Source organism: Salmo salar, chromosome 03 (assembly GCF_965601325.2).
Source record: "Salmo salar chromosome 03, fSalSal1, whole genome shotgun sequence".
NCBI classification, from domain to species: domain Eukaryota; kingdom Metazoa; phylum Chordata; class Actinopteri; order Salmoniformes; family Salmonidae; genus Salmo; species Salmo salar.
In genome coordinates, this window is record NC_138293.1 from 40,308,413 (window position 1) to 40,334,499 (window position 26,087).

The following is a 26,087-nucleotide window of genomic DNA, read 5'->3' on the forward strand; positions in this document are numbered from 1 at the left end:
GCTCAGCAAGAAAGAAGCTACTGCTCCAAAACCACCATAAAAAAGCCAGGCTATGGTTTGCAACTGCACATGGGGACAAAGATCATACTTTTTGGAGAAATGTCCTCTGGTTTGATGAAACAAAAATAGAACTGTTTGGCCATAATGACCATCGTTATGTTTGGAGGAAAAAGGGGGAAGCCTGCAAGCTGAAGAACACCATCCAAACCGTGAAGAACGGGGGTGGCAGCATCATGTTGTGGGGGTGCTATGCTGCAGGAGGGACTGGTGCACTTCACAAAATAGACGGCATCATGAGGTAGGAAATTTACCTGGATATATTGAAGCAACATCTCAAGATATCAGACAGGACGTTCAAGCTTGGTCGCAAATGGGTCTTCCAAAAGGACAATGACCCCAAGCATACTTCCAAAGTTGTGGCAACATGGCTTAAGGACAACAAAGTCAAGGCATTGGAGTGGCCATCACAAAGCCCTGACCTCAGTCCTATAGAAAATGTGTGGGCAGAACTGAAAAAGCGTGCACGAGCAAGGAGGCCTACAAACCAGACTCAGTTACACCAGCTCTGTCAGGAGGAATGGGACAAAATTCACCCAACTTATTGTGGGAAGCTTGTGGAAGGCTACCCAAAACATTTGACCTAAGTTAAACAATTTAAAGTCAATGCTACCAAATACTAATTGAGTGTATGTAAACTTCTGACCCACTGTAATGTGATGAAAGAAATAAAAGCTGAAAGAAATAATTCTCTACTATTATTCTGACATTTCACATTCTTAAAATAAAGTGGTGATCCTAACTGACCTAAAACAGGGAATTTTTACTAGGATTAAATGTCAGGAATTGTGAAAAACTGAATTTAAATGTATTTGGCTAAGGTGTATGTAAACTTCCCACATCAACTGTACTTATCACAGAAGACTGAAGAGTTACCTCTGCTACAGAGAATAAAATTGCAGCCCAAATAAATGCTTCACAGAGTCCAAGTAACAGACACATCTCAACATCAACTGTTCAGAGGAGACCATGTGAATCAGGCCTTCATGGTCAAATTGCTGCAAAGAAACCACTTCTAAAGGACACCAATAATAATAAGAGACTTGCTTGGGCCAAGAAACACAAGCAATGGACATCAGACCCGTGGAAATCTGTCCCTTTGTCTTTTGAGTCCAAATTGTAGATTTTTGGTTCCAAATGCCGTGTCTTTGCGAGACGCGGAGTAAGTGAACGGATGATCTCCGCATGTGTGGTTCCCATTGTGAAGCATGGAGGAGGAGGTTTGATGGTGTGGGGGCTCTTTGCTGGTGGAACTGTCTGTGTTTTAATTAGAACTCAAGGTACACTTAACCAGCATGGCTACCACAACATTCTGCAGCGATACGCCATCCCATCTGGTTTGCGCTTAGTAGGACTATCATTTGTTTTTCAACAGGACAATGACCCAACACACCTCCAGTCTGTGTAAGGGCTATTTGACCAAGAAGGAGAGTGGTGGACTGCTGCATCAGATGACCTGGCCTCCACAATCACCCGACCTCAACCCAATTGAAATGGTTTGGGATGAGTTGGACCGCAGAGTGAAGGAAAAGCAGCCAACAAGTGCTCAGCATATGTAGGAACTCCTTCAAGACTGTTGAAAAGCATTCCAGGTGACGCTGGTTGAGAGAATGCCAAGAGTGTGCAAAGCTGTCATCAAGGCAAAGGGTGGCTACTTTGAAGAATCTAAAATATAAAATATATTTTGATTTGTTTAACACCTTATTGCTTACTACATGGTTCCATGTGTGTTTTGTCATAGTGTTGATGTCTTCACTATTATTCCACAATGTAGAAAATAGTAAAAAAAAGAAAAACCCTTGTATGAGTAGGCGTGTGCAAACGTTTAACTTTTAGATTACTTGTTAGATATTACTTCATGGTCGGAACTAGAAGCACAAGCATTTCGCTACATTGGCATTAACATCTGCTAACCATGTGTATGTGACAAATAACATTTGATTTGATTTGGTACTGTGTGTATATATAGAGAATTTCTTTATGTTTAAAAAAATAATAATTGTGTGTGTATAATGTGTATATTTATGTTGTATCATGCAGGGCACATTTGAAAAAGAGACCTAGGTCTCAATATGTCTTCCCTGTTAAAATAACGGTTAAATAAATAAATAATAACGATAAAAAGTCTTACTATCCCCATCAGAGGGCAAGAAGCTACCATAATACGTAGCCTATCAAATCTTTTGATGTTTCTCAAATCAAAACAAAACACATTTTATTTGTTCCATGTGTCGAATACAACCTTACTGTGAAATGCTTACTTACAAGCCCTTAAGCCCTTAACCAACAATGTAGTTTTAAGAACAATAAGAGTTAAGAAAAAAGATTTACTAATTCAACAATAAAAGAACAATGACGAGGCTATATACGGGGGGTACCAGGACTGAGTCAATGTGCAGGGGTACAGATTAGTCGAGGTAATTGAGGTAGCCATTTGATTAGATGTTCAGCAGTCTTATGGCTTGTGGGTAGAAGCTGTTCAGAAGCCTTTTGAACTTAGACTTAGCACTCCGGTACCGCCTGCTGTGTGGTAGCAGAGAGAACAGTCTATGACTTGGGTGGCTGGAGTCTTTGGCAATTTTTAGGGCCTTCCTCTGACACCGCCTGGTATAGAGGTCCTGGATGGCAGGTAGCTTGGCCCCAGTGATGTACAGAGCTACCCTCTATAGCTCCTTGCGGTCAGCGGCCAAGCAGTTGCCATACCAGGCGATGATGCAACCAGTCAGGATGCTTTCGATGGTGTAGCTGTAGAACTTTTTGAGGATCTGAGGACCCATGCCAAATCTGTTCAGTCTCCTGAGGGGGAATAGAAGTTGTCGTGCCCTCTTCACGACTGTCTTGGTTTGTTTGAACCATGGTAGTTTGTTGGTGATGTGAACACCAAGGAACTTGAAGCTCTCAACCTGCTCCACTACAGCTCCATCAATGAGAATGGGGGCGTGCTCGGCCCTCCTTTTCCTGTAGTCCACAATCACCTCCTTTGTGTCACTGGGCAGCTTGTGGTTGGGCTTTGCTTTGTAGTCCGTAATAGTTTGCAAACCCTGCCACATCCGACGAGCGTCAGAGCCGGTGTAGTAGGATTCAATCTTATTCCTGTATTTACGCTTTGCCTGTTTCTGTGTGTGCCAATTTTATAAAGATTATGGAGAGTAGACCAATTTTACAATCTACCACGCAACATATTATTTTGGAGTGAGACAGATTGTGTTCCATTTATTAACTGGAAACTTTGTGGATTGACAAAATATTTTTGGACTAGTAGTGCCTCCGTGTGGATTCGTGCCTGTATTACATGACATAGCCTGGTCATAGCACGCCGCACCGCTCAAAGTACCCCTCACCGTAGCACACAGAACATGGCTGCGTCGGCTATGGGCGGAAGCGGCCTGAGCCGGCCCGCCCACCACAGGTTTTCATTGGTTGAGGTGCATTCGCATTCCAGCCGACACAGCATAGTGATACTTTAGCAGGCACTGCATCATGTAACTGTGTTTTTCCACTCTAGCTAACAATACAAATCTTTGTTTTCTTATCAATTTTGGGGTTATTAATTTTTGATGACTGTAAATACGTTTTATGCATGATTTTGTTATAGCATTCAATTTTCACACGTCAAAAATGTTTGTTTACTCCTTTGGGCTATGGTCACCGGTTGCTGTCATTCTCCATGTGTGGAATTTGCGGTGCGGTTTCAGAATAAAAGTCCCACATTAAAAGTGACGCAAACGAATACAAATAGTGCAATCGTTCCGTTTGTGAACTATATAATTATTAAAACAAGGTTGGAATGTTGTTGAATAATTTAAAGTCATATATAAGAATTAATTAGTTTGACAAGAAACAGAAAATAACTGTTGAAATGCCATTAGACTGCAAAGTTGCATCACCATCCCAGTCAGTCTATTGTGTGTATTTAACATTCATATTGAACTCTATGGATTGTGCATCCATAAAATGGGGTATCAGCCTACTCAGTGACACCCACAGAACCCAACTATGCAGAGTTTACACAAATATTAGTGTCATAGCTTTTACTGCAGGACTCTGAAAACACTTTGAAATGAGCCACATATTTTAAACTTCAATTAATAGCCCAGGCGTTTCTTTGCTTAAATCACTGAATACAACAGGCGCTTATACGAGACAGGCTTCTATTTGAGCCAGGCGTCTATTTCCTTAATGCACACAGCTTTTGCTCAATTGCATAGTTAATTGTTTAATTCCAGCATTAATTTCCAGCATTTTAATCAATTTCTTCATTTCCTCCACTAATGTGTTATCATTTACACACTGTAACCCGTTTATTTTGTCTTGGTATACCTCTATTTTAAATAAAAATAATAATAATAATAAATAAAAATCATTGACAGAATAATTATTCTCCTCTTTGGCTGTGCATTTATGGCAGTTCTTACTTTCGCCACTAGAGGACGACGGCCGATTTCTGTTGGTCTGTGCTCCCGAAGTTGTTGACTGTTTTTGTACTTGTCAGTTAGCTAGCAGTTCCCAGCTGTTAGCAGCAAATGGCTAGCAGTTTCTTACTGGCGATGAAAACGGATGATTGTTATCATTTTTGTTGAGTCATTACTGAATTATTTAATGTAACAAATCAAACATTAAACATCGGAAACAATTAATGGTAATTCATGGTAACATCGTAAACAATTCATTTAGACTCAGGAGGCTGAAAAGATTTGGTATGGGCCCTCAAATCGTCAAAAAGTTCTACAGCTGCACCATTAAGAGCATCTTGACTGGCTGCATCACCACTTGGTATAGCAATTACAGTGTCCTTGACCGCAAAGTGCAACAAAGGGTGATGCCGACAGCCAAGAACATAACTGGGGTCGACCTCCCTGCCATTCAGGACCTCTATATCAGGCGGTTTCAGAGGAAGGTCCAAGAAATTGCAAAAAGACTCCAGATACCCAAGCAAATACACTTTTCACTCTATATAGCTAAATTATTGTGCATTTGATTTTATTCCTTGTGTTAGTTACTTTTTATTTTGTATATTATATATATATATTTTAACTCTGTTGGGAAAGGTTTGTAAGCCGTAAAGTCTACACCAGGTTTCTTTGGTGCATGTGATAAATAAAATGTGATTTTATTTGACCTGCTATTTATTTGAAACAGGCCTTTATTTGCTGCAATGTGTGTCATTGCCCAGCTGAAAGGGACAGGCGGGCTTTTGAGACAGCAGTTAATTGAAGTTTTAGGGTAAGTATGCCCCCGATTCAATTATGCAGTGTAATACATCCACAATGGGATTTCAACAGTATTTTATGTTTATTGTCAAACTAATGAATTATTGTATTTCATTTTATATTATGTAACAACATTCCAACCTTGTTTAGCATTATCTTGTTCAAATATGGCACAATTACACTATTTGTATACGTTTGCATCGCTTTCAATGCGGGAATTTTATTTTGAAGGATCAACCTCCAATTTCCCTATTGTTAGTAATCGTTATTGTGGCTAGCTTCACATAAGTAGACACGCGGGTACCAGGGCCGCGTTCAACAGGAGGACGCAGACAACCACGGGCGGAAATCCCGGGGGGGGGGGACGGGGGGACGCAGACCCCCCCATCCTGGGAAAAATATGATTTGTCCCCCCCAATATATCACTGAAACATAACTATGTAATTTAAATAATATTAATAATACGCAATGAAAGCAATTGTGCTGATTATAGACACTTAATAGCGCTTTTTTAAGTTTCAAAAGATTGCACCCCCCCCCCCACTTTGCCTCACAATGGTTTGATCCACTGCCAGTTCCTTAGTTGGCAAGGTAGAAGAGGGGTCGTATCCACTGTCTGAAAGGCACTCAATGAACGTAACTGACGTGAGGTTAATCCAGTCAATCGCGCACACACACTAGCTGAATATGCAGAGCTAGCGCGCAAATATTAACTATTAAGCTAGCTAGTACCTATTCCATTTATGTGGCCTCGTCAAAGATGGAATCTTTGCTATCGTCAATTTATTCCAAGATCAGCATGCAGATGATGTAAGTTAGTGCTTCAAAGTCCCTGTGATAAGGTTAGCGATAAACTGGAGTCCAAACTGAACAGAACTACACTCTCTTCTACCATTGTCTTAAATATATTTAATGGTCTCGTTGCAAAAGCTAAATTGTCGCAAGGGAACTTTTATTTATTTATTTTATTTCACCTTTATTTAACCCGGGTAGCAAAGATTATAGCAAACACCACTGAAACTGAATTGGTGCTCGCTAGCTTTGCAAATTCAGCTATTGTTGGAAGCCAGCCAATATGAAACAAACTATTAAAATTACAAAAGGTTGCAGCATATGTTGTGTAAATGGTGAACTCATACAGCTGTCAACTCTTGTCATTTTAATCCGTTTCACATTTGCTAGCTACCTTTTAGATCGAAGCCCAAATAGAATGATAAAATATAAGATGATAGAAGCCCATCTCCTACTGTAAATAACCTACACACTGTGTGTGTGTAGCCAGCCAGCCAGGTAGAAAAATGGCAGAAAAATAAAAGATGGACATCAGAGTATTTTTCAGTACACCAAAACGCAAAGTAAGAACCCTAGTAGCCTAATATCTCAAAGACTAGTTGATAAAATGAAATTCTAATGGAAATGTTTCACAATGATGTCATTAGGCAGAGCAGGCAACAGATGGCACACAGACAGCAGAGTTGGGGACAGATATGCAGGGACAGACTGGCAGAGACAGGGAGTCTGAGGTAAGTTTGTTGAGTCTTTGTTTGGCAACATTATGAAAGGTTCTCAATTTTTTTAACTTGTAAAATAGGAACATAATTGGAAAATGCCATGGATACCCCCACTCTCAACTTAAACTGGTGACTGAACTAAGATTTGTTAAAGGCAATGGTATTGCTGTTGTGATTAATTGTGTAGTTTTGGGTACCGGTAGTTAGGAGTACGGCAAACACCTTATTTCTTTGGTTCCTCAATAAACATTTACCATATTACAATGTAGGCTATGTGTTACAGCACTACTTTTGGTGTCCCCCTCAGGAATTGCTCTTGAGAAAATGTCATGTAATTGTCCCCTCCAAAGTTGATGTCAGAGTTTCGCCCCTGCAGACAACATTGGCCAACGTTCAGATATAAATATAGAATGGGAACAAACATGCCTATCTGATTCAAAGGAATCATGTCAGAATAATGAATGCCATTTCTACCAATGTTCCAACACGGCTTTGTACTGAACCTGCCCAGGCGAACCCACGGAACTATTTGAGCGCCGCTCTGCCCATAGCTTGTCTGTCTGGAAAGCCTCCGCAAATGAAAACGTTTGGGGGGTGGGGTCGGCCCGGGCAGAACCCGCCCATAACGAACCCCACCCTGTTCCGTAGCGAGGGGCTACTACACCGAGCTTATCAAATAAACGTGATACAATGCAGCGTAGGCTGTCATAAGCGTTCTCTTTCCTGCCTATCCTTGGACGAGGAAGGCGGTGTATTCGCAGTGTTCATTTTACCAACAAGTTCATCTACGAACATCAGCCAAAATGGTAAGTCGAGTTTGATGATTCGGTGAACCGGAAATTATGTGTTGTCAGTGGGTAAAGAGTTGGCTCTTGTCCTTCATCGGTGACCGGTTGAATCAGCCTCCGAACCGAAGATGGATGCTCAATCTGTTCGAACGGCATGACGATGTTTAGAAAACCGCGGCGGACAACGGCAAATAAACCTCCATTTGAGATTCTGATTTGAAAGCTTCCAATTTCTCAGAATAATTTCGTTTTGAGGAATATGAGGGATGTCTGAATTTACGCAGCTGTCATGTTGGTTTTTATTATCTGGTTAGCCATCTTTAGAGGTTGTCTGTCTGTTGTATAACTGGGCCCCTACATAAAGTAACTCACCCGCTTTGGTTTTGGGAGGACAAGACTTTGCGGTGTTTTTGACCACAGTAACTTTAACTGTTCACAAGTGTCATTGCATCGGTATTTAAAACAGTTGATAATGGTAACTGTGTCCCGTGTCTAATTGTAAATGTATGGCGTACATTAGCTAGCACATAATGTTCAAGTTCTCTAAATTGGCTACCTAGCAGTAAAACGTCAGTTATTTGGTCAAAGGGGGCACGTATGGCGTTAAATTGGCTAGCTACGGGTATGTGCTGGAATCGCAAAAATGTAATCCTGCAAGTGCAGCGTGATGCAGTTGTGCACACAATGGGCAATTCCCTGTAGTGTGTCACCGTTTTCTATTATAGTAGGCTGGACACAAATGTTTACGTTCTCTGATTTAAAATTAGTTTATTGCATCCGCCACGGAGCCCAGTTTAATAATAATACAGTATGTCCCAGCTGCTTTCCGTAGTTTTGAAGTAATTGCGAAAAAACAGACCTAATTTTAGTGCATTTTTCACCCTCCATCTCGTATTAGCGCCGTGGTACCAACTCGCCTCCCGAACGTTCTATTCCCATCCCATTGTTCTGCGTCACAATGCCAGCTTTGCTATTGTTAGCAATGAGATCTACCCGCGTAAACCCTGTAACACAGGAGGTTGGTGGCACCTTAATTGGGGAGGACGGGCTCCTTGGTAATGGTTGGAGCGCAATATGTGGAACGGTATCAAATACATTCAAGAAATGGGTTCCATGTGTTTGATTCCATTCGCCACTTTCCAGCCATTCCTCCACTCAGCAGCCTCCACTGCCATGTAGGCTTCAAATCTAATTTTATTAGTCACATGTGCTGAATACAACCAGTGTAGACCTTACTCTGAAATGCTTACTTACAAGCCCATAACCAACAATGCAGTTCAAGAAATAGTTAAGAAAATATTTACTAAATAAAGGAAAGTAATACAATAACAAAGCTATATACAGGGGGTACTGGTACCAAGTCAATGTGAGAGGGGGTACAGGTTAGTCGAGGTCATTTGTACATGTAAATTGACTATGCATAGATAATAAGCAGCGAGTAGCAGCAGCGTTAAAAACAATGAATAGTCTTGGTGGCAATTTTTATTAATTGTTCAGCAGTCTTGTGGCTTGGGGGTAGAAGCTGTTAAGGAGCCTTTTGGACCTAGACTTGGTGCTCCGGTACCGCTTGCCGTGCGGTAGCAGAGAGAATGTCTATGACTTGGGTGACTGGAGTCTTTGACCATTTTTGGGCCTTCCTATGACACCGCCTAGTGTGTATATAGGTCCTGGATGGCAGGAAACCTGGCCCCAGTGATGTACTGTAGCGCCTTACGGTCAGATGCCGAACAGTTGCCATACCAGACGGTGATGCAACCGGTCAGGATGGTGCAACTGTATAACTTTTTGAGGATCTGGGGACCCATGCCAAGGCTTACCTCAGGTAAGTTAAAGTGGAACTGAGTGTTCAAACTAGAGGTCGACCGATTATGATTTTTCAACACCGATACCGATTATTCGAGGACCAAAAAAGCTGATGCCGATTAATCGGCGGATTTAGTTTTTGTTTTATTTTTTGTAATAATGACAATTACAACAATACTGAATGAACACTTATTTTAACTTAATATAATACATCAATAAAATCAATTTAGCCTCAAATAAATAATGAAACATGTTCAATTTGGTTTAAATAATGCAAACAAAGTGTTGGAGAAGAAAGTAAAAGTGCAATATGTGCCATGTAAGAAAGCTGTTTAAGTGCCTTGCTCAGAACATGGGAACATATGAAAGCTAGTGGTTCCTTTTAACATGAGTCTTCAATATTCCCAGGTAAGAAGTTTTAGGTTGTAGTTATTATAGGAATTATAGGACTATTTCTCTCTATACGATTTGTATTTCATATACCTTTGACTATTGGATGTTCTTATAAGCACTTTAGTATTGCCAGTGTAACAGTATAGCTTCCGTCCCTCTCCTCGCTCCTACCTGGGCTCAAACCAGGAACACATCGACAACAGCCACCCTCGAAGCAGCGTTACCCATGCAGAGGAAGGGAAACAACTACTCCAAGTCTCAGAGCGAGTGACGTTTGAAACGCTATTAGCGTGCACCCGGCTAACTAGCTAGCCATTTCACATCGGTTACACCAGCCTAATCTTGGGAGTTGATAGGCTTGAAGGGGTGGAACGTTCCAACAGGAACGCATACAAACCTAGCTAACTAGCTGCCGAATAGGCATCAACTCACCACGTAGCTTATTCTTAATGTTTGTCCATAGGCAAACAGACATGTGAGGACAGACATTTTTCGGAATAAACGTGATGAGTGAAAAACGCAATGAAATAGACCACTCCCTACCCGGTATCTTATTCTGCCGCTATACAACTTTGTATGCGTTGTTTTTTGGAAACCTTGTTATTTACGAAGTTTTGGAATAGATTCCTGTTGGAACGTTCCACAAATTATACCCACCCAGGTTGAAGTCATAAACAGCACAATGCTTGAAGCACAGCGAAGGGCTGTTTGAATGAATGCTTACGAGCCTGCTGCTGCCTACCACCGCTCAGTCAGACTGCTCTATCAAATCATAGACTTAATTATAATATAATAAACACACAGAAATACGAGCCTTAGGTCATTAATATGGTCGAATCCGGAAACTATCATCTCGAAAACAAGTTTTTTTTCTTTCAGTGACATACGGAACCGTTCCGTATTTTATCTAACGGGTGGCTAAGTCTAAATATTCCTGTTAGGCATTGATGTTTATGGTTAGGTACATTGGTGCAACGACAGTACTTTTTTCGCAAATGCGCTTGTTAAATCAACACCCGTTTGTCGAAGTAGGCTGTGATTCAATGAAAATTATATGCAACGCAGGACAAGCTAGATAAACTAGTAATATCATCAACCATGTGTAGTTAACTAGTGATTATGTTAAGATTGATTCGTTTTTTTATAAGTCTAATGCTAGCTAGCAACTTACCTTGGCTTCTTGCTGCCCTCGCGTTACAGGGAGTCAGCCTGTTAATCCTTGTGGAGTGCAATGTAAGGCAGGTGGTTAGAGCGTTGGACTGGTAACCGAAGGTTGCAAAAACGAATCCCCCCCGAACAAGGCAGTTAACCTCCGTTTCTAGGCCGTCATTGTAAATAAGAATGTGTTCTTAATCTGACTTGCCTAGTTAAATAAAGGTGTAAAAAAAAATCGGCAAATCGGTGGCCAAAAATACCGATTACCGATTGTTATGAAAACTTGAAATCGGCCCTAATTAATCGGTCGACCGCTAGTTTAAACTACTTTGCAGATATGAAAATAATCATATCAGTCAGAAATATCAAATTCCTGGTTCATGCTTCAAAACCAATTTTATAAGAGGTTTTAAAATAGGTTAGTTCTATTTGACTCAAAATCCCATGACATACAGTAAGGCATTGTTGGTAGAAAAGATGGATGCAGTTCAACACATTTGTTGGTAGTCCAAAAAATATTGCTATCAGCTGGCCTGTACGTTGTTTGCTGCCTCCACCCATTCCGCATGCACAAGGCCTGTGGGCTGACAAGCGAGTGTAAATTAGTTGTCATCTACTAATTACAGCCTGATGCGCTGACATTGGTGAATTCAACTTCAATTGCGCTGCTTTGGTTTGTCCCGTTTACAGCACGCAGCGGTGGGAAAGTGTACAGACACATGCCACAGTTCTAGCTAGGCTACTAAAATGTTGCAGTCTGGCTTCAGTTTTTAAAGCTTGACAATGAATAACCAAAAGACAACTTGCAACAAAACAACATGCAAATTAGAAACAAGCAAGCCTATTATTGCAACATTTGAGCAGTAGCCTAGGTTGGCTACTCGACTACAATACATTTTGAGTGCACCGTACAGCTATGCTGCATTCAGCCAGACGGCGATCCATGCAGTGCATAAGCAATGAAGAACATGTTTAACCCTCCTGCTGTGTTCCAGTCGAATTGAACCGATTCTCTGAAAAATGTAATTCATTTAATCTGATTGTCATAAGGTTCCATGACTTTGTCAACACAGGGCATCTGAACACATAAAATATATTTTGATGATTTTCACAACATTTTGGCTGTTTTATTTAACTTTTGTACACCTGTGGCGTTCCCGGTCAAAAATGACCGATCATTAGAAATTAATGGGTGAGAATACAATTAGTGTATACAATTTAATTCAGCCACATGCCCATTCGTCAGATGGACACACTTCCTCTCCCAGACCCCCACATGCATGTGTGTTTGAGCACGCACACCTCCCTCCCCTTCTTGGCTTCCATGGCAACCCCCAAGGGAACCTTTCCCCCAGGGGAACCACACCTATTTGCAGTCTCACAAACAATATATAGAATTTTTCTTGCAATAATGCTTTTTTGAGGCCTTGCTCACAATTCATTCTGTGGCAGCACAATGACCAAACGATAAAGTATGTGAGGCTCTTGATCATATCTTTGATCATGACACTGGTGAGGAAAAGAGAGTCCTTGTTAAACTTTGACACAAAGTAGTCTGATAAATAGCACAATATGTTTCATCTGAGAATTTGTTATAGTCAAAATAATCCATAGGTTATGCTTTTTTTTTTACTCAAAAACTAGTTGTATGAGCTCAGGTCAATGAGGCCTACAGGCCATTAATAACAAATAGAAGTTCAAAACTTGTAAAGTTCACAAGAACTTAATTTGATAAAAAGATTTAACATGCCATTAGGTGATATTATGGATTTATAATCGGCTATAATGGGGTGGTCATTTTGGACCGGGAACACAGAATTAATTAACATGAAACGAACACAACAGGAGGGTTAAATGTTACAACCTATAGCTTTGTTTTTTGGCGTTTAAATACTTTTTGATTAGGGTCACATCATATTATGCACATCTGCAAGCATAGCACCAAAGGCTGGACAAATATTATTTCTTTGTTTTTTGAATGTTAAAATGCTATATTTAGCATCCTATGTATATAAGTGGACATTTATAAAGGGCTATGTTTTTTTTTTCAAATAAAACAATGGCCCGTGAATTCATTTGTTGTTTTTCAATATGACCTGTGCGAATGTTCCCATTCAGCTGTTAAAAATGTGGGTTGGGGCAAGCTGCAGAAGGACGAGCAGGCTACTATTTCCTATCGTTTATCAGTGCCATTTTGACAGCAACTAGCTGAAGGTTTGAGAAGGTTCATCTAATGTTCCCTCGTAAGATTTTTAGCTCCTCTGGCTAGCATTAGTTGTTGATGTGCATAAGAAAGTGAGCCTACCTTTTTGTTGATGTTAATTTGATCAATAGGACTGTGACGTTCCCAAATGTAAGAGGACTCCCTTGGTGTTTACATATTTGCACAAATCCATTCAGCTATCTTTTGTGGCTGTTGGCGAATGTGTTCTAACGATCTTAATTTGAGCTGTGGCTACTGCCTGAAAAGGCACAGTTCAGTTCAAAGTGAATGATGGCAGGCCCGTGTGGTAAATGGATTATTTATATATAGGCCTACTGTAGCTTTGATTGGCTGTAGCGCGTCTGCTTAGACTCCGGTCCTGGACAAGATGTTTTTTAATTAACTGCAGTGCATTTGTCCAAAAGCACGGCTTCTTTCCCGCGCTATTGCTATAGAATTTTTACAAATGCCTTACTATATGTAATTCCCCAAAATTCTATGAATATATGAAAATGTGAATGACCATATACACAGTGCATTTGGAAAGTATTCTGACCCCTTGATTTTATCCACATTTACATTTGGAAAGTATTCTGACCCCTTGATTTTATCCACATTTACATTAAAATCTATTCAATTGTTTCCCCCCTCAATCTACACACAATACCCCATAAAGACAAAGCAAAAACATTTTTTTTTTAATGTTTGCAAATGTATTTTTTTTTTTTATATATCACATTTACTTAAGTATTCAGACCCTTTACTCAGTACTTTGTTGAAGCACCTTTGGCAGCGATTACAGAATACAAAAAGTATTCTTGTTCACTCATTTTTCAAGTTATCCATCAAACTTTGCACATACACTGCTGCCATCTTGTGGAGACTATTGGAATTACAACCAGAGTGATGGCTATAACTATGAACTTTCTCTTGCCTTTCAAAGATGGTGGTAGAAAAATACTGTTTTTTTCTATTTTCTAATACCAAATCTATTGATATATTCTCCTACATTCAATTCACATTTCCACAAACTTCAGTGTTTCCTTTCAGTTAGATTTGGGAATGTCATTTAGATGAAAATTGAAAAAAAGGGGGCTATCCCTAAGAAGTACCAGTAGGCAATGTTATTTTATCAACCTATAGGTATTAGCTTTTTTAAATGATTTGTTATTGTATGGTATTTATTATTGCAAGGCAAAACAGTTGATAAACGAGCCACTTTTTTAAATTTCATTTATTCATTTTTTTCAAATGTGGTTTGAACTGGGTGTGACCAAGTAACCTCTGAAAGTCCAGCAATTGGCATAGGATAGGTGGGGCAGGGGCCTCACAAGTGGCGCATCGGTTTAAGGCACTGCATCGCAGTGCTTGAGGTGTCACTACAGACCCAGGTTCAATCCCAGGCTGTGTCACAACCGGCCGTGAACGGGAGTCCCATAGGGCGGTGCACAATTGGCCCAGCATCGTCCGGGTTAGGGGAGGGTTTGGCCGTGGGGGCTTTACTTGGCTCATTGCGCTCTAGCGACTCCTTGTGGCAGGCCGGGTGCCTGCAGGCTGACTTCCGGTAGTCAGTTAAACAGTGTTTCCTCCGACACATGGTGCAGCTGGCTTCCGGGTTAAGTAGGCGGGTGTTAAGACGCGTGGTTTGGCAGGTCATTTTTTTTTTTACATTTTAGTCATTTAGTAAACACTCTTATCCAGAGTGACTTACAGTAGTGAATGCCTACATTTCATACATTTGTTTCCCGTACTGGTCCCCCGTGGGAATCGAACCCACAACCCTGGCGTTGCAAACACCATGCTCTACCAACTGAGCCAGGTCATGTTTTGGAGGATGAAGGACCAGACTTTCGCATCTCCTGAGCACGTTGGGGAGTTGCAGTGAGGAGGCAAGATCAAAAAAGGGGGTAAAAATAAATAAATAAGGATGTGGGGCAGGTTTGAGACTGATCTCAAATAATATGAAAAATATACTTTATTTCTAAGTTGCCTCCAGTGTCTTTACGGTCTGCTGTAAATTAATAACTTTTAATTGCTAAATATTTCCAATAGATGGCAGCATAAGGCCACGAGGCATCAGTTATAGGCTACAGTTGAGGCTGGTTGGACGTACTACCAAATTCTCTAAAACGACATTGGAGGCAGCTTATGGTATTGAAACTAACATTACATTCTCTGGCAACCGCTCTGGTGGACATTTCTGCAGTCAGCATGCCAATTGCATGCTCCCTTAACTTGAGACGTGTTATTGTGTTGTGACCCAACTGCACATTTTAGTGGCCTTTTATTGTCCCCAGCACCTGTGTAATGATCACGTTGTTTAATCAGCTTCTTGATATGCCACACCTGTCAGGTGGATGGATTATCTTGGCAAAGGAGAAATGCTCACTAACAGGGATATAAACAAATGTGTGCACAAAATGAGAGAAACAAGCTTTTTGTTCATATGGAACATTTCTGGGATTTCAGCTCATGAAACAAGGGACCAACACTTTTACATGTTGCATTTTTTGGTGCCATTTAGAGAAAATGGAATTCTAAGCTTTAATCCACTCACAAAAGGCTCAGTGACAGTTCATTTCAACTCATTTGCTATGGCCTCGTGCTAGTGTTCCAAAGTTCCTTTGGCAGTTTTTCAGCCTTGGATGATTTTTACTCATTCTATTGTCCAGATGACTTAGCACATATTTCGAAGGCCTAGATCTAGTCTAGGACGGCATATGAACTAGCGCTGACTCGTTCAGTTCAAAGGATAATCGATAAATATAGTGGCGACAAGTAAACAGCATATGCTAGTGGTCTGTCCCTAAAATAGAGTAATGGGTTCAATTCTAGTCTGAGCCAGACCGTTCTATTCTACTGTGTCATGCCACCCACCCACCAAGATATATGATAATATACCACCTCACCCCATATGACCAGATTTCTGACTAGGCCTAAGCTAAGGCAAATGTCAGCATCCCACCCTGATGTGCCTTCTAAAAGAGCTAGATCATCAGTCAACGTGTTGTATCCCCTTTTTTCCTCTTGCTGGGTATGGTTATCAAATAAAAATGTATGCTGACAGTCCATCAAAGATCATTTTGCTTTCATTGTTGTTTTTTTTGGGGGGGGGGGGTTGGACCAGGATTACTGCTGTTAAATGTCAAACGCATATGCACAGTACAAATAAAGAAGTGGATCATAACGGTCACTCAAATTTTCACTTGGGGTGGATTTACATTTAGTCAAATATGTCTGAGATCTTTTTCCCAACATCAGATTTTCTACTTTTCTGTTTACACTACTAGCCCTGGGTGTGGCCAAAGCCACTGTCTTGCTTCACGTGAGTGCAGTGTACCATAGTAAATAGATAACCAAAATAAGGCTAGCTGTTAGAACTATATTGTACATAGTGTTGCGCAATGATCCACATTTTTGCTAACAGAGCAAAAATACTGTCTACTGGTATTAAAGGTAATTCTTCCAGGGAGATGTGATGTGGGAGAGCCATTATCTTTACACTGTACTCCTCAAAGGAGGGTATGTGGTGATGTCTCCCACATTACCTCCGGAGGTGGTTTGGGGGGGCATTACCTCCGGAGGTGGTTTGGGAGGCATCTCTTAAAGAGATTTGAATCTAGATCTCTTTACACTGGAATTATCTCTCTTGGACCTAGTTTGTGTCGTCAAAGTAGTGTAAAGAGTCCCATAGTCATGCATGTCATTGAGAGACTAAGTGAGCATTTGACATACGTGAGTTAGGGTTCGCCCCCAAATGAATGAATTAACCCTTTAATTTAGCCAGGCTAGTCATCAAGACGAGAGCATATTTTTTTACAATAATGTCTTGATTGATCTGTGCTCTTCAGGTGAACTTTACAGTGGACCAGATCCGTGCGATCATGGACAAGAAGTCTAACATCCGTAACATGTCTGTGATCGCTCACGTGGACCACGGCAAGTCCACGCTGACGGACTCCCTGGTGTCTAAAGCTGGGATCATTGCAGGGTCTCGCGCCGGAGAGACTCGCTTCACAGACACGCGCAAAGACGAGCAGGAGCGGTGTATTACCATCAAGTCCACGTAAGTAGTACAGGGTCATATTCATTAGTGCACACTGTTGCAATACGTTTTGCAACTAAAACCGAAAACAAGGGTTTCTTATAGGACAAGTTAATGTCGTCCGTCCCAGCTTTGGCCCGTTTGCCTCGGTTTCATTCATAGTGAATAGAACCCAGGAGTGTGTGTGTTTGGATCTTACATCTACAGTATAGTAGTTGTATGTTGCTTGAGATATACATTTTTTTTTTTTTTTTTTAAGTACTTTCTAAAATCATTGAAGTTACGACTTGTTGGCCTTCATCTGAATAAATGTAAATTATTAAGTAATGTCTCAAACTTGAAGAGCGAGATCTGCATCTTCACCACCCTCGTGATCTTCTATAGACTACAGGTCGGTTGCTGATCACTGTCTTTTCCCACGGTTGCATGTTGCTCTCATATGAACAGTGTTGTACGGAGGACAGTGTGTTGGAAAATGCACTCTTTCCTATGGGCTTAGCTAGCATATAGTGCCTTCAGAAAGTATTCAAACCCCTTGGCTTTTGACACATTTTGTTACACCTGAATTTAAAATGGATTAAATTGATTGTCACTGATCTACACACAATACCCCATAATGTCAGTGGAATTATGTTTTTAGAAATTTTTAGAAATGAAAAGCTGAAATGTCTTGAATCAAGTATTCAACCCTTTGTTATAGTAAACCTAAATGAGTTCAGGAGTAAAAATGTGCTTAGTAAGTTGCATGGACTCTGTGTAGTAGTGTTTCACATGATTTAAAAAAAAAAAATGTAATAATTAGATGACTACCTCAATTCTGTGTGTGGGGTACAGAGATATCTGTAACATCCCTCAGTCAAACAGTGAATTTCAAACAGATTCAACCACAAAAAACAGAGGTTTTCCGATGTCTAGCAAAAAAGGGCACCTATTGGTAGATGGGTAAAATAAAAAGACAGAATATCCCATTGGGAGGCCTCCCGGGTGGCGCAGTGGTCTAAGGCACTGCATCGCAGTGCTAGCTGTGCCACCAGAGATTCTGGGTTCGAGCCCAGGCTCATGGGGCGACGCATAATTGGCCCAGCGTCGTCCGGTTTAGGGAGGGTTTGGCCGACAGGGATATCCTTGTCTCATTGCGCACTAGTGACTCCTGTGGCGGGCCGGGCGCAGTGCACGCTGACTAGGTCGCTAGGTGTACGGTGTTTCCTCCGACACATTGGTGTGGCTGGCTTCTGGGTTGGGTCAAGAAGCAGTGCGGCTTGGTTGGGTTGTGTTTCGGAGGACGCATGACTCTCGACCTTCGCCTCTCCCGAGTCCGTACAGGAGTTGCAGCGATGAGACAAGACAGTAACTACTACCAATTGGATACCACGAAATTGGGGAGGAAAAGGGGTAAAAAAAAAAGAATATCCCATTGAGCACGGTGAAGTTATTAATTACGCTTTGAATGGTGTATCAATACACCGAGACACTACAAAGATACAGGCATCCTTCCTAACTCCGTTGCCTGCGAGGAAGTAAACCGCTCAGGGATTTCACCATGAGGCCAATGGTGACTTTTTAAAAACTGTTAGAGTTTAATGGCTGTGATAGGATATAACTGATGTGTCAACAACATTGAACCAAAAATATAAACATAACAATTTCAAAGATTTTACTGAGTTACAGTTCATATAAGGACATCAGTCTATTGAAAGAAATTCATTAGGACCTAATCTCTGGATTTCACATGACTTGGCAGTCGGGGCCCCACCCACTTGGCAGTCGGGGCCCCACCCAATCAGAATTATTTTTTATTTCTTTTTTTCCCCACAAAAGGGCTTTATTACAGACAGAAATACTCCTCAGCACTTTTTGGGATAAAAAGAAATGGAATAGTGCTAAGCACAGGAAAAATCCTAGAGGAAAACCTGGTTTTCAGACACTGGGAGGAAATTCACCCTTCAGCAGGATAATAACCTAAAACACAAGGCCAAATATCTACAATAGTGTTGCATTGAATGAGTCTCCTAGTTTTGAATAAAAGCTTCTTAAATCTATGGCCAGACTTAAATGCTGTCTAGCAATGATCACCAACCAACTTGACAGAGCTTGATGAATTTTAAAAAGAATAATGTGCAAATATTGTAAAATCAAGGTGTGCAAAGCTCTTAGACTTACCCAGAAAGACTCACAGCTGTAAATGCTGCCAAATGTGATTTCTAGCATGTTTTGACTCAGGGGTGTGAATTCAGGCTGTCAAGGGGTATGACTACTTTCTGAAGGCACTGTATGTATGGCTGAAAACAACACTGCCTGTACTTATGCCTGAGCTGAAGATGCCAGATTAGAGGTAGAAAACAATTATTTACCATTGCTTTGGAGATTCGTCTTTGGCTTTACACAGATGACAAACAACAAAGCGGGATAAGTTACAGTGCAGCTTGTTCAGTGCTGTTCAGTCGTTCCCCCTGCACACATCAACTTGACTACTATCCCTGTCTGTCTGCATCCCACGGCTGACAGGGACACTTGGTTTTACACACTATATAATAAAAAAAATATATATAATTTAACGTTGAAACATCTACCATTCACCTATCCTCTCCCTCACTCTTCTCAGGGCCATCTCTATGTACTACGAGCTGGGAGAAAATGACATGGCCTTCATCAAGCAGACTAAGGATGGGCTTGGCTTCCTCATCAACCTGATTGACTCCCCGGGCCACGTGGACTTCTCCTCTGAGGTCACAGCCGCCCTCAGGGTCACAGACGGAGCGCTGGTGGTGGTTGACTGTGTCTCGGGTAGACTCTCCTTTCATACTCTCTGTCTTTGTTTCTCTTGCGCTCTCCTTTCTCACTGGGAGATTCTCAATTGCAAATGACGTTTACAAAGGTGGATTTCCAAATTAAATGTGTAAAGTAGTGAAAAGACGTTTAACCTGTCTGGGAACCTGGAACGCTTGCGTCCCACCCTAGTCAACAGCCAGTGGAATCGCGTCGCGCGAAATACAAATACCTCATAAATGCTATAACTTCAATTTCTCAAACATATGACTATTTTACACCATTTTATAGATACACCTCTCCTGAATCGAACCACGTTGTCCGATTTTCAAAAAGGCTTTACAGCAAAAGCAAAACATTAGATTATGTTAGGAGAGTACCCTGCCAAAAATAATCACACTGCCATTTTCAAAGCAACTAGCATGCATCACAAATACCCAAAACACAGCTAAATGCAGCACTAACCTTTGACAATCTTCATCAGATGACACTCCTAGGACATCATGTTACACAATGCATGCATTTTTTGTTCGATAAAGTTCATATTTATATATAAAAACAGCATTTTACATCGGCGTGTGACGTTCAGAAAATATTTTCCCTCAAATGCTTCCGGTGAATCAGCGCTACAATTTACAAAATTACTATTCGAAAACATTGTTAACCTTTCTGGGCTAGGAGGCACCAAATCGTCCCACCTACGTAACAGCCAGTTGAATCCTGTGGCGCGATTTTCAAATACCTTAGAAATGCTATTACTTCAATTTCTCAAACATATGACTATTTTACAGCTATTTAAAGACAAGACTCTCGTTAATCTAACCACACTGTCCGATTTCAAAAAGGCTTTACAACGAAAGCAAAACATTAGATTATGTCAGCAGAGTACCCAGCCAGAAATAATCAGACACCCATTTTTCAAGCTAGCATATAATGTCACATAAACCCAAACCACAGCTAAATGCAGCACTAACCTTTGATGATCTTCATCAGATGACAATCTTAGGACATTATGTTATACAATACATGGATGTCTGTTCAATCAAGTTCATATTTATATCAAAAACCAGCTTTTTACATTAGCATGTGACGTTCAGAACTAGCAAACCTCCGGGGAATTTACTAACAATTTACTAAATTACTCACGATAAACGTTCACAAAAAGCAGAACAATTATTTTAAGAATTATAGATACAGAACTCCTCTATGCACTCGATATGTCCGATTTTTAAAATAGCTTTTTGGTGAAAGCACATTTTGCAATATTCTAAGTACATAGCCCAGCCATCACGGGCTAGCTATTTAGACACCCAGCAAGTTTAGCCTTCACCAAAATCAGATTTACTATAACAAAAATGTTATTACCTTTGCTGTTCTTCGTCAGAATGCACTCCCAGGACTTCTACTTCAATAACAAATGTTGGTTTGGTCCCAAATAATCCATCGTTATATCCAAACAGCGGCGTTTTGTTCGTGCGTTCTAGACACTATCCGAAATGGTGAATCAGGGTTACGAGCATGGCGCATTTCGTGACAAAAAAAATTCTAAATATTCCATTACCGTACTTTGAAGCATGTCAACCGCTGTTTAAAATAAATTTTTATGCAATTTATCTCGTAAAAAAAGCGATAATATTCCGACCGGGAATCTGCGTTTCGGTAAATAGAGGGAAAAAAAGAAAGACGGGGGCGACCAGTGCACGCGCCTAAGCCCACTGTCCCCTGATCGGCCACTTGACAAAGGCGATAATGTGTTTCAGCCTGGGGCTGGAATGACGACATTCAGCTTTTTCCCGGGCTCTGAGAGCCTATGGGAGCCGTGGGAAGTGTCACGTTACCGCAGAGATCCTTTGTTTTGGAAAGGAATCTCTCAGGTTTTTGCCTGCCATATGAGTTCTGTTATACTCACAGACACCATTCAAACAGTTTTAGAAACTTTAGGGTGTTTTCTATCCATATCTAATAAGTATATGCATATTCTAGTTACTGGGTAGGAGTAGTAACCAGATTAAATCGGGTACGTTTTTTATCCGGCGGTGTAAATACTGCCCCCTAGCCCTAAGAGGTTAAAATGTAATATTGTCTTTCAAAGAATTATAGATTAACATCTCGTGAATGCAACCGCATTGCCCGATTTTAAAAATAACTTTACTGGGAAATCACACTTTGCAATAAACGAGGTGCTATGCTCAGAAAAATAGGCTAGGCGATACAGGTTAGCGCCATCTTGGAACCATCTAAAATCAAATATACTATTGTAAATATTCCCTTACCTTTGATTATCTTCATCAGAAGGCACTTCCAGGAATCCCAGGTCCACAACAAATGTAGTTTTGTTCGAAAAAGTTAATAATTTATGTCCCAATAGCTCCTTCTTGTTAGCGCGTTCCGAAGGCTACTCATAATGTACTGAAGCGCGCGGGACTTGTCGTCACGAATGTGCAAAAAATATATATTTACGTTCGTTCAAACATGTCAAACGTTGTATAACATAAATCTTTAGGGCCTTTTTCAATCAGAGCTTCAATAATATTCAAGGCGGACGATTGCATTGTCTTACTAAACGTTTCGGAACGAGAGGGTACCCACGGGCGCCCGTGTCATAGTAGTAATGGCCCTCCCCCTATGACCAACTTTCCAGGCCTCTCGTTCGGTCAGTTTTTACCGGAGAAGACTCAAACCACTTTGTAAAGATTGTTGACATCTAGTGGAAGCCTTAAGAAGTGCTAAATGAATCCTAACTCACTGTGTGTTTCATAGGCAAAGTGTTGAAGGTGATTCCACAAATCAGATTTCCACTTCCTGCATGGAATCTTCTCAGGTTTTGGCCTGCCATATGAGTTCTGTTATACTCACAGACACCATTCAAACCGTTTTAGAAACTTCAGAGTGTTTTCTATCCAAATCTACTAATTATATGCATATTCTAGTTACTGGGCAGGAGTAGTAACCAGATTAAATCGGGTACGTTTTTTATCCAGCCGTGCAAATACTGCCCCCTAGCCCCAACAGGTTTTAACTAGTTGTGCAACATTTTAGAGATAAAAGGATAAGTAGCATATCATTTTTAAATATGTGCGTACTTTTCTCCTCTGAGTAAACATCTGATTCAAAGGGGGTGTTGCAGATTTCAAAACTCTTCCGCGAAGGACTAGTAGGATATTCTTGTGCTTCCTTGACGGAAGGAGGCGAGGACACTTCCGTTCGCCTACTAACTAATTTTCCTTTTCTATATTGGATTTGCTCAACTCCTGTGTCCTCTCTTGCCTCCTTTTGGAGAGAAAAAAAAAAGTCAAAGGCTCCCGAGAGGGACAGCAGTCTAAGGCACTGCATCTCAGTGCTAGAGGCGTCACTACAGACACCCTGGTTCGAATCCAGGCTGTATCACAACTGGCTGTGATTGGGAGTCCCATAGGGCGGCGCACAATTGGCCAAGCGTCGTCCGGGTTAGGATTTGGCCGTGGTAGGCCGTCATTGTAAATAGGGAACAAATTCTTAACTGACTTGCCTAGTTAAATAAAAATTGATGCCACGAGGAGAGGGTGTGGACAAAAAATGCGCTTGTATGAAATTAATCTCCTTCCCCACTCGCGCATCATCAGGCAAATTACATTTACAGGGGTGGATCCCAAAATAAATGTGTAGAGTGATGCACAACTAACTACATTCATTTTCAAGACATTTCATAGATAAAAAGATGAGTAGCTCATTGTTTTTTTAACATGTGCATGCTTTACTTCTCTGACAAAACTAAAGCTGATTCAAAGTGGGTGTGGAAGATTTCAAAACTCTTCCGCGAAGGACTCTCGTAGGATAATATGGCCCTATAAAATCTGCGTTAACTAGATCGCGGCTGGAATCACTGAATCCAGACATTAAAACGGAATTCAACAATATCAAAGATTTTATTGAAGTTATTAGTAAGAAATCAACTTATGTTGAATTTTAGAATATACATTCATTTTCCCAAGATTATCAAAATGCATCAGTGATTCATATTTTCCTTCAACTTTCTGAATAGGCAACGGCACAGGAATGCCCCTGTCTGTGTGCGTGTGTTTGTCTACCACTTTGTAGCCGTTAGCGACGATGCTAATGTAATGACGACCGTCTTCTGGTAGATGGAGAGGTTCCCAAAAACCTTCTCCATTAACTGTTAACTACAAAGTAGCTTATGCCTGCCTTGCGGAATGATATCATGATTATTTACATCAATCCTGTGGCCATTAGCTTTGCCAACATTGCAATCACATGAGCGCAACAGAAACATCGCTAACGCCCCCCCCCAAAATAGGCAGGTGCACATTTGAATTAAAGTGTAACTAAACCCCAAAAGCCACATTTCTTGGATTTTCCCAGACCTCAAAAGTGGTCTGATGTGATTTATTAAGCATTGTGGACATCAATTTTGTTTTAATATAATAAAAATACAAAACTGAATGACAGAAACCCATTAACAAAACTGAACAGGATTTGGGGGAAATTAAACTTATTTGATATGGCCCTAAGATGCACATTGCTATCCTTGATGAAAATTGGCTATCGAGGAGGGGAGGACACTTCTGTTCGCCTACTAATGAATTTACTTCTCCTCGACCACTTATCTATCAGTTTCCGGGTCAAGGAGGAGAGGGTGGAGGACAGACCTTTTGCCCATTGTCTTTCTCTCGCTCAGGCCTTTCTCAATGTCCTTACTCTCGCTTCCTCTCTCTCATTGTTCCGGTCTCCTTTCTCTCAGTGCAGTCTTTCTTGCCCGCTCAATTTCTGTCTTTGGATTTTCATATAACACCCTCATTCTCCATCCCCTGTTCAGGTGTGTGTGTGCAGACAGAGACTGTGTTGAGGCAGGCCATTGCTGAGCGCATCAAGCCGGTGCTGATGATGAACAAGATGGACCGTGCCCTGCTAGAGCTGCAGCTGGAGCCTGAGGACCTGTTCCAGACCTTCCAGCGCATCGTGGAGAACGTCAACGTCATCATCGCCACCTATGGAGAGGATGAAGCAGGACCAATGGGTGCCATTATGGTGAGCGGGACACACACGCCTGACAAGAATAAATCTAAGTAGTCATCAGTTAGAGTGAATTCCTTCTAAATTCCTGCCAATTTAGGAGTGGAGTTGCACCACTATGGAGAAAATTAATGTCCAGTTCAACTGACAGATTTAAATGGGACTTGTCCCCAAACTCTGACGTGATCAAAGGGAAACATGTTTGGCCTACGACAACGACATGGTCCTCTTGTCGTCCCTCAGATTGACCCCGTGATTGGTACCGTAGGGTTTGGGTCTGGCCTCCACGGCTGGGCCTTCACCCTCAAGCAGTTTGCTGAGATGTACGTGGCCAAGTTTTCTGCTGGCAAAGACACCCAGTTGGGACCAGCAGAGAGATGTAAGAAGGTGGAGGACATGATGAAGAAGCTGTGGGGAGAGAGGTACACACACATATATAAATACCACTACACACAAACTGTACATGCATACACACACTTTACATACATACATACATAAATCAAATTGTATTTGTCACATGCAGATGTTAATGCGAGTGTAGCGAAATGCTTGTGCTTCTAGTTCCGACAATGCAGTAATATCCAACGAGTAATCTAACCTAACAATTTCACAACAATTACCTTATACACACAAGTGTAAAGGAATGAATAAGAATATGTACATTAAAAAATATATGAATGAGTGATGGTATAGAATGGCATAGGCAAGATGCAGTGGATGGTATAGAGTACAGTATATACATATGAGATGAGTAATGTAGGGTATGTAAACATTATATGAAGTGGCATTGTTTAAAGTGGCTAGTGATATGTAACAGTATAGCTTCCGTCCCTCTCCTCGCCCCAACCTGGGCTCGAACCAGGGACCCTCTGCGCACATCAACAACTGACACCCCACGAAGCATCGTTACCCATCGCGCCACAAAAGCCGCGGCCCTTGCAGCGCAAGGGGAACAACTGCTTAAGGTCGCAGAGCGAGTGACGTCACCGATTGAAACGCTACTAGCGCGCACCACCGCTAACTAGCTAGCCATTTCACATCGGTTACAGATACATTACATCAAGATGCAGTAGATGGTATAGAGTACAGTATTATATGAAGTGGCATTGTTTAAAGTGGCTAGTGATGCATTTATTACATACATTT

General features: G+C 41.1%; 1 protein-coding gene across 1 annotated transcript in view; it reads left to right on the forward strand.

The window, feature by feature from the left end:
• Positions 1 to 7,412: 7,412 nt before the first annotated feature.
• The window catches only part of LOC106600009 (elongation factor 2b), a 33,110-nt gene continuing 14,435 nt past the window's right edge, over positions 7,413 to 26,087 (forward strand). The window contains exons 1-5 of the mRNA XM_014191347.3: positions 7,413 to 7,584; positions 16,972 to 17,186; positions 19,768 to 19,949; positions 24,745 to 24,956; positions 25,185 to 25,363. Coding sequence (XP_014046822.1) covers positions 7,582 to 7,584; positions 16,972 to 17,186; positions 19,768 to 19,949; positions 24,745 to 24,956; positions 25,185 to 25,363 — 791 coding nt within the window. The 5' untranslated portion in view covers positions 7,413 to 7,581. The remainder of the gene's footprint in view (positions 7,585 to 16,971; positions 17,187 to 19,767; positions 19,950 to 24,744; positions 24,957 to 25,184; positions 25,364 to 26,087) is intronic.